Source organism: Linepithema humile, chromosome 6 (genome assembly GCF_040581485.1).
Source record: "Linepithema humile isolate Giens D197 chromosome 6, Lhum_UNIL_v1.0, whole genome shotgun sequence".
NCBI lineage: Eukaryota > Metazoa > Arthropoda > Insecta > Hymenoptera > Formicidae > Linepithema > Linepithema humile.
Genome location: NC_090133.1, coordinates 25,863,501 through 25,877,886, shown reverse-complemented (window position 1 = coordinate 25,877,886; position 14,386 = coordinate 25,863,501). Strand labels below are relative to the sequence as shown.

The following is a 14,386-nucleotide window of genomic DNA, read 5'->3' as shown; positions in this document are numbered from 1 at the left end:
GAAAAAAAAATATCAACAAAAAAATTAAAATATTAAAATATCAATTGAAAAAAATTTAATTTGTTTTATTTAAAATGCTCGAGAAATTTAGAAAAATAAATTACATTTATTTCTGATTACCTCTCGATCTGGTTTTCTCTTTGTCGCTCTAACTTTTTCCAACTCTTTCCTCTTCAAGGCTTTTGCCTTCTCGTTCTTCTTCCTCAGCCATGTACTGTCCGCTAAATCCTTTAAACTTACTATATTTTCAGGCAACGAATCGCGTTCTTTCTCAGCCATAGCAGCAGCTCTTCGTTTAACTTCCTCGTTGTGTTGTTCAATGAAGACGCGAGGAGGATTTGTGAGTACACCATCGGCACCGAAAGGACGCCATTGTCCAGGTTTCAAGGTCCTGGCCCGATAATGGTCCACGCCAGGTGTAAAAGTACTGCTTACATCGTCGGTGGGCTTCACATAATTACGCCAATGCTTGTACGGAATAGTTTTTATCAACGAATCAATAGATTCTTGTATCAACTTCTGTTCCTTCGCAAATGATAATGTTTCCGGTATTTCCGGCGATGGATAATCTGTATGTTTTGCTACTGTTACATTTATCTTGTCCAAGCATATTTTCTTTTCCTCAGCCATATCTCTATCACTCAAATTAATGTATTAATCGTATAAAGTTACTAAAAAAATGTATTCTATATTTTTTATCATGTATATCATTGTTCAATATTATTTCTTTTAAAAAATGTATGCAATTCTCTGTAGACCTATTTGTCTGCACGCCTAATAGATCCGAGCTGTCAAGTAACAAGTACAAAGTAATGTCATTCTTAGCACAAATCCAACGTGTTATACATATTTACATCACGTAACTATAGCGACGGGAATTATTAGCAACCGGAAGAAGATATAAAACTGTAGATTTTTTTCTTAATATTCTTTATATTAGAATAATAAAAGATTGTCTGTTAACATACATATTTTTTTATTTTAACTGCGCATGACTATGTAGTGTTACACAGTAACTATTATATTTTTATAAATTGTGAGTTCTTATATCAAAAATATATTATTTATACTCTAGAACGACAGTCTTAGTGTTCAAATTATGGCAAATCATGGAAACAATAGTATAATTAAAAACTAGAAATATCTATAAATCATAAATATAACTTTATATCAATCTCTAACCTGCGCTTTGGCTGCTTATCACCAAATTGTCAACTAACGCATATAATTATTTGTGGTCAACTTTCTTTGAAACTGGTCGACGGTAAATTACGTCGGCGGGGAATTAAAATCTCTTCATTTTCAGCAAGAGCATCTGATAAAAAAAAAAGAAACAATAAATTATGTTCAATCTTCAAAAAAATGCTATAAATATATTTATAATTTAATAATAAATGTAGCTTACGTTCATTGGCAAATTTAGTGAAACTTTTCATAAGAAATTGCTTATCTTGGGATTGCAGTAGCAGCATGTCCGATAAAATTTGCAGTACTTCTTTGCTCGCTTGCGCCTTCGCCCGCAAACAGTATACTGCAATACTTTAATAACAAAAAATACCCAATTAATAAATATATCTATATATCACGATAATATATAATTGCAAAATATATTTACCACATGCCGACCAATATGGCAGCGCCAGTCGCCGGCCTCGTAAGTTCCGAAACAAAACTCCAAAATGCGCTATCTCTCCTTAACGATAACATTTCATCGACAATAAAGTCCCAAGTGTGAGAATAGTTTTGGAAGGGCCCGCAGTCATCACTTTCCACGTTCGTGATGATGTAGCCTATTGTGAGCAACACACCGATCATGCCGAGAAACGCGAGAGCCAGGAACAGCGTTTCTGTTTGCGCCGCTCGCCAAGGCTGCGATGATCGCGGATAGCATTTCTGCAGCTCGTACTTCTTCACGTAGAACGTGAAAATCAGCTTTATCACAATTATAAGGGACATTAGTGGGCTGAAGTAGAAGCCCATCCAAAAGAGCGTCTGATTGTATATTAGGTTCAATGTACCGCGAGCGATATCAAATTGCAGCCTGCCGAGTTTCATCAAAAATCTTTTGTGCAGCGTGAGGCGTGCAAATTGCAAACACGCTCCAAACACGGAAGCGATGAAGTCCAGTACAATTAGTCGATAGATCTCTTCTCCCAAATCCGTTTGCCAGCAATGCGATGTGCTCTTGATTATCCAGAAAGCAAATAATGTGCCGATTATCGTCGCGGCAACCGCGTGATTTCTGACCACTGTCATGTAGAGTTCCGTGCGTTTGTTGTTGTAGCGTTCTAGCAATGCCTGGCAAAAAAAAATGTTAATCAATTATTTTCTATCAGAACGTGCGATTATTACAGTAAAAAAAAAGAGATACTTACCAAATACGAAATAATTGCGGGAAAAATATGTATGATAGCAGTAATGACAGTCGGTACGATCATTACGGAGATAGTTCCAGGTGCTTCTAGATCGTGATGACCTAACAGCGTCCAAATGAGACCACCAGCGCCGCAAATCATAAATACAACAATAGCTGCCACACCAAGTTGCATTATCAATAACGAACACTTAGCGAACCAATGCTGATGCGTCTGTTGTCTTGTTTCTGCTAATAGCTCTTCTAGTTCTTTGTAAATAGATGCCGATTGCAAGGCAGCAATTTTTGACGAAGATATACTGAAGTCCCAGCCACAAAATATCTTGTTAGTGTATAAATCATGCACATTTCCACGTATCTCGACATAAGAGTTTCTATAAGAAGATATAACGCTGAAAAATAATGTATTGTTATTATTAAACGTTGAAGAAATATCTGCCATCTAATATTCAGTGTTCAATGATTTAATTTTATCACGTACTTGACGGAGAGTACGATAAAAGTAACTATGTAGCAAAAAAGCAGCGTTAACAAATAGGCAAACGGAATGCTATATTTGGTTCCAAATGATATCTCTATTGTGTCATTGGAATAAAAACCATAATACATTATTGTGTTGGAAAAAAAGCCCTGCAAATTAAAATATTGTGATGTGTGCATCATATTACTTATAAAACATGCTGCTTATAATATAACAATGAATACTTACACTGCCTGTTAAAAAATCTAATGCTTGAATATCACCTGGTATGTATATTTGGTCCAATGATTGCGGAATTACAATAAAAGATATACTGCAAACATAACACATTTGTAACATAAAATCAACATAAAATGTCATTTAATACGGTAATTTGAGTAAAGTATCTTTATATTAGTAATCTATTCTTCACCAGTCAAAATTATATTTAGAAAACTTTAAATCAAAATTTTCGTCAATATATATATTTGTATTGTGAATTTCAAAGTGTAGTTTAAAATAAAATTTATATACCTTAAAATGCAGGAAAATATATTTAGAAAGAGTAACCATCTTAGGAATTTAAAGTATGTCGCCACACCGCTTCCGCTGTGACTCTCAATGGCTTTTATTGTTTGATACCACATTAAATGTTTCATAGTCAATAAAAAGTTCTCCATTGCTACTCGAATCTGTATTATTTTTAAGCTCATTAGTTTTACAGTAAAATGTAAAAAGAATGACTTCAAAATCAACATTTCCTTACCTTTATAAGTTTTAAAATAATGTTATATTTAAACCACTTCCAATAGCTAATTGATTTTTTCTTTGTCTTTAGATTAACAGTTGCTAGCAGCTGCGACTTGACAAATCTTTTTATGGTAAGACACTGTGGTATTGCTTTTAAAGTTTCTATTCTAAATTTTTCTGCTGCAGGATCGTCATGCATAAATTTGTTACTTGATTGCAGGTGATTGGCAATTGCATTAGCACATTCCTCTTGTGACAACTCAGTAATATTGCGCATTCTTAAAGTAGTATACGGAATAATGGCATTTAAATCATGTGTCACATTGTACTTTTCACTCTCCCCTGAAAATGTAATATTCTACTTTATATTTATCTGTATCAATGATTCTGTGAGAATTTAGAGAATGACATATTTAGAAATATGCTTACTTGCAAATCTCATTGGCAATAGCTGTTGCATTTGAACAGTTCGATCAGAAGATTCTTCTTGAATTGCGGAAGACATCTTGATGTTAATGTGATGTTAACTTGAGCTAGTTTTTTTTAAAGAATAAAATTTGATAAGTGCATTAAATGACAGAAAATATCATTCACAATTTTACTTGTATTAAACATACTCACTTATATTTAATGTATTAGCTAAAATATTATCATCCGTCAACAAAGAACAATTATCGATCAATATTGGTCTCCATGTGAGTAATAAAGATAAAAACATTAAATATAAGCTTTATAAACATATAGTTTTCTATATCGCAATATCACAATGTAATCTATCTGTATCTCTAATGTGACTTGATAGAGATATTAAAAACTGATAGATAAAGTGACTAGATAAAGTATATTGATCTAGCGTAAAAAAAGATTTGCGTATGACAAACTTTCTTTCAAAAAATGTATTTCATAAAATTAAATTTTCGACATAACAATGCATATAATAAAATTATACACCTATACGTTTCATTTCATTTTGACAAGAAATGATTCGATCTAAAAATACGAGAGGGCGTAGTGCACTGTTGCTTGGCCAACGCAGCCAATCGGCAGAATTGGCGGCATATTAAATTTATTTAAAATACCAACTTATTTAGAAAAAATATAGGCAATTGTGAACAAATAAAACGTTACAATTAATTATTTCAAAGCCATAATTACGATTATTAAGCATAAATAATGTAAATTAAAAATATAATTCCTAACATAGGTTGATCTTCATAATTTCAGGAATATTTATTAGTTTTCAGGAATGACTGGATAGGATAAACTACAGTAATAAATTGTAGTTTTATTATCATTATTATTATTACGAAAGACTTAGATTAAATAAAAAATATTTTCAACGTCACCCTTACATTGCTGCGCTTCAGGCTGCCCTAAATACTCTCATACGAAAAATCCAAATTAAGCTACAAGTGCTTTTTTCTTTGCAGCTTTGTAGCACGTGTGAAATTCGACGTTTGATCACCCAACAAATAGTATAGTATCATTGATACATTCTATCGTTAGTGCACTATAGTACTATTTTTTTCTTGCATCAATAAAGGGTATCCATATTAAGGTTTATATTATGTAAACCGTGTACAATAAGTTTATAGCAATTTAGAATCAATGCACAGCTGTTCAGTCAATGCACCGTATGAGTTGTTCTTTTAATCTCATAAAAAACCTAAAATAATTTCATACATTATGGCATGAGATCACAAGCATAATATTCACTAAATTATTTGATTTATAAAATTTTTTATTAACTGCAGGTGACATTTAAAAAAATAATGTCACAACTTATCACACACATTGATTTTGGACATTTTCAAATTAAATTTTGCATATTACTTACGTTTTTTCATGATGGATAAGTACAATTAGCTGTGCTTCACCACATGTTGTAATCAGTGTCATCTTGATCAAAAGTTATGAAAAATCCGACTAGAGTTGAGTACACAACAACATTACCTGCTAATGTCAAATAGCAAGCTCCCCATTGTATCTATAAATAGATAGGCTTTATGCTTTAGCTGAATAAAACTAAAGCACCAATTTTATTACCAATATATTATTTTAAATTATCATAATGCAACACTCTTACAATATTCTGTATCAAGATATGTATGTGAACAATAACATACCACTGGCTGATCCACTGGTGATCGTGCTAATACAATCGGAAGAGCGAAGGATGATACTACAAATCCCATAGTGATAAATATTGCCAACTCTAAACATGGATTACTGGTGCTTCCCGAGTCATCTGTGTATCGGCGTGCTATTATGGTTGGAATAGGTGCCAATATGTAGAACAGTACAACAAAAAATGGCCACCATACCCTAAAAATTAGATAGGTTGTAGTAAATTTTGCATTACAGGAAAATGCATATATTTAACATTAATTAAATGAAAAAATGTACTTACTTATATATTGGTAATGCACAGCCAAGAATGACAAATGTCATTCCAATAGAACCAGCAAATGCTAGCAGGACCAGTCTGTAATAATCATATGTTTCTATTATTATATAATTATATTTTATAAAAGTAAAGACAAATTTTAAGAAATATTCTATAGTAATTACTTGCTTACAACAATACTTACGCTGTATTGAGAATAACCATGCAGAAAAGATGACATGAAACAAAAAAAAAACACAATCAATATCTGTATGTTATATTAAACAAGATTAAATGCAGTTAGATCTCAAAATGTATAATTTAAGAAATATAATCAGTAGAATTTTGAATTTCATATGTTTGAGACCATAAGTATATTGTATAACAATAAACGATCGTCCTTTTAAAACAAGTAACAAATTTATAAGTGTAAGTACTATAGATAACATTATACATAGTTGCATAGCAAAAAATTTTCCTAAACTATAGTTCTCATTTAACGAAATTAGAAAAAGCTGCAAAAAGTCATTTTAAAGAAATCATGATTAACTTTCTCCCCCGAGCAATGCGAGAAAAGTGTACGTTGTTCTTAAATTAAATTGCGAGATTTAAGAGCAGTGATGTCATGCTTGTAAGTGTCAAATAACGATAACAACAACGAGACAACAAGGTTATGTTTTGATAGTTGATTATGCATTTTTCGCGCAGTTTGCACAGTGATGACATTTAGCGAGAATTCGCGCGATAGCGATTAAGAATTCGCGTATTAGATGACTAAGAATACGCCGAACAACCTTTAATTCCAGCCATTGCGGATCGATCTGACAAGTTTGTATATTTATTGAACTCTACTCCGGTCTACGTAGATTACGCGTGACGTAAATTTTCTAAAGCTCTGTGCACTGTTACGAGAAAGATTGAGAATCAGACATAAAATCGAATTGTTGCACTTTTCGCGCTTAGAGTGAAATACACTTTATAAAGAACTTTAAGCGACCAATCGGTTCTGATCACGTATGTATTGGCTCTGAAATAGTGGTAGACTGATTGAGTATGCGTCATCCTTTAAGATATATTCAGACAACTTTGCGATTGTATAACGCATAAGAAAATTGAAATTAGAAATTAAAATTTGTGTGATTAGTTTAATTTTCTCATGCATATACAACAAAAAGTTATGTAAATTTGCTGGACAGATTCTTATGAAATATTCACACTGCGCGATAAGTATCCAATAAAAAAATATGTTTTCTAGGAACTTTGTTAACGTTATGGCGTGAACACGTGTCATGTGCTCGCATTCAAGAGCTACAAATTGCAGTGCACGTGAACACGCCTTTACTCTATGATTTAGCAACGGTAGAAGCGAGTGTGAGCCACCATACAGTTTTTCATTGCGTTAGCTGCTTCGCGTCCGTCGGCAGCTTGTACAGATCTGTGCGTGTACCGGACAGAGATTGTGCATCGTGTGCATCCTTTTGCGTGGAGAAAACCGAAAGTCGAACGATGAGTGATCCGAAGAGGTAAGAGAAATGCGCGACGGCGGCCTACCTACGGTGATTTTCATCGTTGATCTTCCTCGCGCTCGTAATATCCGTCGAGCGTGTGTGTAGATAAAGTCAGCGACAGTCGAGGCGACTCTCAATTTCACGATGTCATCATGTCGACGGGACGCTTTGTTTTCACGAATATCTATGCCCGTTTCGACGAGCGATGTCACGATATTATGCGATAAAGCGCGGATTTTCGCCGTTGATTCGCGATACCTCGAATTGCGGTTCGCCGCTGATGCGAATCGCGCTCATCAATTTTCGTATGTCGCCCGATCATGGCTGTGTGCGAGCCAAACATGACAGGAAAGAGAAATGTTAACGACGCGTCAATTTCATCACCGTATACGTGGTACCAATGATACGGCCGTACCGAATATCATATCAATTCGATATAAAAATTACTATGTATACGAATAGAAAAAAAAATTTTTTTTCTTATAACAGTCATGTATTATGCATCAGGAATTTAAAAATAAGATGATTGTTGGATATTTCACATATTATTTGTTATGTGTCATCATTTTTTGATTATTTAAAGAGATTAAGAATCTACTATAAATTCGTACAAAAGAAATATAACATATGTATTATGCAATATATATAAATTTATAATATACATATTTAATACTATTTTGTCACATTAAAATAAAAAATCTGTTTAAAAGAGATTTACTTACGAATATTATAATAAAATTATAATATATTTTATATTCTATATTATTATAATATATTCTATATTCTATATTATTATAATATATTCTATATTCTATATTATAATATGATATATTATTAATATTATAATATATTCTATATTATTTGTGTATTTTTTCTATGCATTATTAATGACAATTCTGAAGCTGTTTTGTCTAATAGAATAAATTTCCAAGTTGTTTGGTGTTCAAAAATAAATATTCTGATTAAAAAATTTGATCTTTTCTTGATGTTTTCCTACAAGAAATCAAATTTTCTTATTATTTTTGACCCATCCTACATCCTACTACAATAATCATTTTTGTAATTGCAATGCATTCTTTGTCTAGTAATAAAATTTTCAATATAAATTAATTTTTATACAGAGGATGTATTACTATGCTTATGAAATAAAAATTTGTATTTGATACATAATGTTTCTCATTTTAGTGGAGAAGATTTGGCGACCGCTATCCTTCGTAAGAAGGATAGGCCTAATAGATTGCTGGTCGATGAAGCTATCGCAGATGACAATTCTGTAGTAGCGCTTTCTCAAGCAAAGATGGACGAACTGCAATTGTTTCGCGGAGATACTGTACTGCTGAAGGGCAAGAGGCGCAAAGAGACAGTGTGTATCGTTCTTTCGGATGACACCTGTCCAGATGAAAAGATTCGTATGAATCGTGTCGTCAGAAATAACTTACGCGTACGTCTGAGTGATGTCGTGTCTGTACAAGCGTGTCCCGAGGTCAAATATGGAAAACGTATACATGTATTGCCTATGGATGACACCGTTGACGGTCTTACTGGGTACATTTATTAATAATAATATGTTTCCTTATTTTTTACATGTTATATTCATGAGTATATATTATCTTCATGAATAATCAATTTGAAATAATATAATTGAAGCAAAATTAAAATTTATATTATTTTTTATAAAATTAAATTTTGTACTTTTGATATATAATACTAATCTTTTTCGTTTTTTATTCCATAGAAATCTGTTTGAAGTATATTTGAAGCCATACTTCCTGGAAGCATATCGCCCCATTCATAAAGATGACAATTTTATTGTCCGAGGAGGAATGCGAGCCGTGGAATTCAAAGTGGTGGAAACTGATCCAGGACCGTTCTGCATTGTAGCACCTGACACAGTAATACATTGTGAAGGTGATCCGATTAAACGAGAGGTCAGAAAACTATTCGATGCTTTTAATACCTTCAATATCGATGTGGAAAACGAAAAGTATCTGTTTACAGGAGGAAGAGGAAGCGTTGAATGCTGTAGGTTACGACGATATCGGTGGCGTCCGTAAGCAATTGGCACAGATCAAGGAGATGGTGGAGTTGCCTCTGCGTCATCCATCTCTGTTCAAAGCTATCGGCGTTAAGCCGCCACGCGGCATATTGTTGTACGGGCCGCCGGGAACAGGAAAGACTCTCATTGCTCGTGCTGTGGCGAATGAAACCGGAGCCTTTTTCTTCCTTATAAACGGTATGCAACTTGATTGACCACCAAAATAATACAGAATAAAAAGCTAGAAAGCTTAAAATTTTCATACCTTCTCTCGTTTAGGTCCTGAAATTATGAGCAAGTTGGCTGGTGAATCTGAGAGCAACTTGCGGAAGGCATTCGAGGAGGCTGAGAAAAATTCTCCGGCCATTATATTCATCGATGAACTCGATGCTATTGCGCCAAAACGTGAAAAGGTTCGTCGAGCTTAACATTTTTTGTGGTTCACACTTAAAAAAAATAATTCGCAGTTTAAATTCATAAAATTTCTTCGTAATTTTAGACGCACGGTGAAGTTGAAAGACGTATAGTGTCGCAACTATTAACATTAATGGACGGTATGAAGCAGAGTTCCCATGTGATTGTAATGGCTGCCACCAATCGGCCGAACAGTATCGACGGAGCATTGCGCCGATTTGGACGTTTCGACAGAGAGATTGACATTGGTATACCGGATGCCACTGGCCGATTGGAGATTTTGCGAATCCACACGAAGAACATGAAACTCGCTGATGACGTCGACTTGGAGGAGGTGCGCGTGTTACTTTTTTTCTGCGTTGCACCTAGAAAGATAAAAAAAAAGTATTCAAGTAATTTAAAAATATTAGATTGCGGCGGAAACTCATGGACATGTTGGAGCCGATCTAGCGTCTTTATGTTCCGAAGCAGCTCTTCAACAGATCCGCGAGAAGATGGATCTTATTGATTTAGAGGACGATCACATAGACGCGGAGGTTCTATCTTCTCTTGCTGTTACTATGGAGAACTTTAAGGTGAATTATTACTTCGCATTGAACTGAATCACACAATTAGATATAGTTTTCTAAACGAAAGCACGTTTCTGTCGTAGTACGCAATGACGAAGAGCAGCCCGAGTGCTCTACGCGAGACGATCGTGGAGGTGCCAACGGTTACTTGGGACGACATCGGAGGCTTACAAAATGTTAAAATGGAATTGCAGGAATTGGTTCAGGTAGGAGCAAACACAAAGTGCACATACGTATGATATACTAGAATATTAAATAATGTTAAAATGTTAAAACGTATATCTTTATCACACAGTATCCAGTGGAGCATCCTGATAAATTTTTGAAATTCGGCATGCAACCGTCACGAGGCGTGTTGTTTTACGGCCCGCCTGGCTGTGGTAAGACACTATTGGCCAAAGCGATCGCCAACGAGTGTCAAGCAAATTTCATTTCTGTCAAGGGTCCTGAATTATTAACTATGTGGTTCGGCGAGTCAGAAGCTAATGTCAGAGATGTTTTCGATAAGGTGAGGCGTTTTCTCGTATTCTGTTGTAAGGTAATTCGGGATTATTATTTAACAGACGGATTATTTCAGGCCAGATCAGCTGCTCCTTGTGTGCTGTTCTTCGACGAACTTGATTCGATCGCGAAGTCCCGAGGTGGTACCGTCGGCGACGCTGGCGGTGCGGCCGATCGTGTGATAAATCAAATATTGACGGAAATGGACGGTATGGGCGCGAAGAAAAATGTGTTCATCATTGGAGCAACAAATCGTCCCGACATCATCGATCCAGCCATTTTGCGACCCGGTAGATTAGATCAATTGATTTATATACCGCTACCAGATGAGAAGTCCCGGGAAGCGATATTCCGTGCTAATCTTCGCAAATCGCCCGTAGCTAAGGTAAATAGTGCTGTTAAATATGTGTAAATTCACCTTAAAAGTGCAAATTTAACGATATTAGTAAAAAACATACAAGTTTAACGATATAAAGATTTTATTATATATCGATAATTGATTTGTGTTTCTAAATCGTTATTTTAAAAAGAATATTTTTTTTTTTTTTTTAGGATGTAGACTTAAGCTATATCGCCAAAGTCACACATGGTTTCTCCGGTGCTGATCTGACAGAGATCTGCCAGCGCGCATGCAAACTTGCCATTAGACAGTGCATCGAAACTGAAATTCGCAGGGAAAGAGAACGGGCAAGTAATCCGTCTGCATCGATGGACGTAAGTATTGTAAAACGTTCCTATAGCATTTTTCGTCTTGTTCGAAAAACGTATAGTGCTGCGTCACTCGAGTGATTCATATCTGAATCAGCATTTTTTGCATATTGCTTTAAATTATGTCGACGATGATTTATCGGCAAAAGACTTTCGACAAAGAAAGTTTTCTGATTTATTTATTATTTAGTATATTATTTATTTTTTGACGCATCGTAAGTTATACAATGTTTTTCAGCTGCAAGGAAAAATCTTTCCAGATGTGCGTACAAATATGTCTTTGTGTGTATTGCCAAACATTTTGCGGTCAACAGATTTGATTCTCTTCAGTGTGACCTGTATACTTTTGGTCTATGTCTACTTTTTAAACTGTGTTCGTTTAACGTAATTATCTGTGATCGTCTTTAGCTGTTTTATTACAATTAATGCATATTTAAACGCATGTTACTGTAGGCTATTTTACCTTTCTTCTTGGAGTGTGTAATGTCCTGATTCTTTGGTTGTCCATTCTTCTTTTCATCGATTCTTTTTTTCATCGATTCTTCTTTTCATCGATTCGTCAATTTAGGTCAATGCTTAGTAAGAGACTGCTCTGTTTGTGTTTGTCATCGTTGCTGTATTGAAGAGTAGAAAGGGACAGAATAAGGGAAGAAAGACAGATTTCAAAGAATTGGTATTTATAAATTAGGTAATAAATTAAAAAGGTTAAACGAATGAAATTTAAAGTAGACAGATCAAGAGAGTATACATACACATTAAAGAGGGTCAAATCTGTTGACCGAAACGTTTGACAATACACACAAGGATATATTTGCACAAACATCTGGCATTTGGCTTTACAGCCCACATTCTCACATAATTGAATTGTTACAATCGACAGGACCAGAATTATATATTATTTTGTTAAAAATCTTTCCCTTATAAATATCGTATGTGCAATAATAATCACCTTATATATGCAGCTTTAGTATTAAAAGATATATAGAAATTAAAGTAATAAATTTAGATAAAAATATGGTTATACCGCTAGTATATATAACACTCTAAAGTTCTAAGATTTCTACTGCTCGCTTACTCTAGATGGATGAGGATGATCCTGTACCAGAAATAACGCGAGCTCACTTTGAGGAAGCAATGAGGTTTGCGCGCCGTTCGGTATCCGACAACGACATTCGCAAGTACGAAATGTTTGCGCAAACACTTCAGCAATCCCGAGGATTCGGAACTAATTTCAGGTACGAATTTCTTCTGAAGTCAGATATGCATATAATAATTAGAAGAGTTAAGATTAACTGCACTTCTCTCTTACTGTTGTCAAGATATGAGTATATATATATATATAAGTACTTTCTCTCTTTTTTACTAGAGAATTTCGCACACGTTCTATCATAAAAAAAATTGCTTGCAGATTTCCACAAAGTGGAGCAGGCGGTGCTCAAGATAACACGCAAGGCGATCAAGCCTTTCAAGATGATGGAGATGACGATCTCTATAGCTAAGTTTTCATTTTCTTGTATGTCATTACAGTGAGCATACGACAAAAGGGCCTGTCTGTTACCGCATAACACTTTGCACAGGGATCGTTTCTAAGTGGTACAATTAAAATAAAGAGCGTAAAAAAAAATGGATAAAATAATTGAAATTTTATATGAGATATACATATAGCTTTGTGTTTGTAGAGAAGGGCATGAACCCTCCATGTAGTTAAGAAATCACTCGGATATAAAGTATCGATTAGTACCAAAAACTATTGTCGCACGATTATTTTCGCGTTCAACCATTTCTATTAATGCGGTTTCGCCATGCTTTTTAGCGGAACTGTGTTCTAACACTAAATTAATTCTTTCTCTTAAGACGGCAGCATGGACGGTGAAAATATAACCGCATCGCATTTGATTGGCAACGCGATGGAAAGGAGAATTATTGTAAAGCGGCGGAATAACACCCTGCTACGTGTAAGGACGCACATAATTTACCCATTTACAATTTTGGTACACATTTTCATACGCGTCAACGATCACGCATTTTGTCATGAGTTTGAAGCTGGAATAGACCCTTTTGCTGCATTATCACTGTACCCTCTGAGAATACATTCTGTTGTTCACAACCACAAATTGCAGTAATATAAAAATTTATGCCCTGTCGAGATGAGATTGTCACAATTGATGATGTATGTTGACGATTTTACAAATATCCATTAGTAGTAAATTAATTCATATACGACCAAAGAGCCTTTTTGAATCTCATTCGGATTACACATCGGTCATCCTGATTATAAAGCGATTCACAGTTTTATAAATGTTGGCATTTCTGATTAAAAAAAAAAAAAAAAAAAAAAAAATAGGCTGAATAAGATTCCTAAATATGACTCGGGTGAAAAATATTTATTCGAGTTTCTCACGAGACTGGCAAGCTTGCTAATAATAATATTCACGTTGTAATTGATCATATAGCTAACATACTATTTAACATAAGTATCCAACAATAGGATTGTTTAAAAAAGAAAGCGTAGCGCGAATCAATATTGCCGTCAGAAAGAATTGTTTTCTCTAGATAATGACTGAAACTCGATGCGGTGTTTTTTTATATATTATCAGTTTCGCTAATGAAAGTAATTCTTTAAGTCTAATATAAAATAGCAATTTCATATATTATATATATATACATGTATATATATATAT

At 34.3% G+C, this 14,386-nt stretch overlaps 4 protein-coding genes across 4 annotated transcripts; 1 reads left to right on the top strand and 3 right to left on the bottom strand.

The window, feature by feature from the left end:
- Positions 1-83: 83 nt before the first annotated feature.
- On the bottom strand, positions 84-811 carry LOC137000352 (uncharacterized). Its single transcript, XM_067356642.1, has one exon. It carries the CDS (start codon positions 628-630, stop codon positions 88-90), a length of 543 nt encoding a protein of 180 aa, XP_067212743.1. The 5' UTR covers positions 631-811; the 3' UTR covers positions 84-87.
- Positions 812-952: 141 nt separating this feature from the next.
- Positions 953-4,717, bottom strand: LOC105676992 (transmembrane channel-like protein 5). The gene is made up of 10 exons (XM_012375250.2): positions 4,206-4,717; positions 4,014-4,117; positions 3,601-3,926; positions 3,369-3,526; positions 3,084-3,168; positions 2,856-3,004; positions 2,376-2,766; positions 1,616-2,298; positions 1,406-1,539; positions 953-1,315 (listed from the first exon to the last, which is right to left on the bottom strand). Exons 2-10 carry the CDS (start codon positions 4,087-4,089, stop codon positions 1,239-1,241), a joined length of 2,079 nt encoding a protein of 692 aa, XP_012230673.1. The 5' UTR covers positions 4,090-4,117; positions 4,206-4,717; the 3' UTR covers positions 953-1,238.
- A 144-nt stretch (positions 4,718-4,861) lies between these two features.
- Positions 4,862-6,304, bottom strand: LOC105676996 (leptin receptor overlapping transcript-like 1). The gene is made up of 5 exons (XM_012375254.2): positions 6,176-6,304; positions 5,995-6,069; positions 5,711-5,909; positions 5,422-5,571; positions 4,862-5,250 (listed from the first exon to the last, which is right to left on the bottom strand). Exons 1-4 carry the CDS (start codon positions 6,193-6,195, stop codon positions 5,458-5,460), a joined length of 408 nt encoding a protein of 135 aa, XP_012230677.1. The 5' UTR covers positions 6,196-6,304; the 3' UTR covers positions 4,862-5,250; positions 5,422-5,457.
- Positions 6,305-7,336: 1,032 nt separating this feature from the next.
- On the top strand, positions 7,337-14,046 carry TER94 (Transitional endoplasmic reticulum ATPase TER94). The gene is made up of 13 exons (XM_067356637.1): positions 7,337-7,493; positions 8,664-9,023; positions 9,214-9,406; positions 9,477-9,711; positions 9,793-9,926; positions 10,013-10,261; positions 10,338-10,502; positions 10,580-10,702; positions 10,792-11,004; positions 11,074-11,382; positions 11,550-11,711; positions 12,786-12,940; positions 13,114-14,046. Exons 1-13 carry the CDS (start codon positions 7,477-7,479, stop codon positions 13,202-13,204), a joined length of 2,406 nt encoding a protein of 801 aa, XP_067212738.1. The 5' UTR covers positions 7,337-7,476; the 3' UTR covers positions 13,205-14,046.
- Positions 14,047-14,386: the final 340 nt, after the last annotated feature.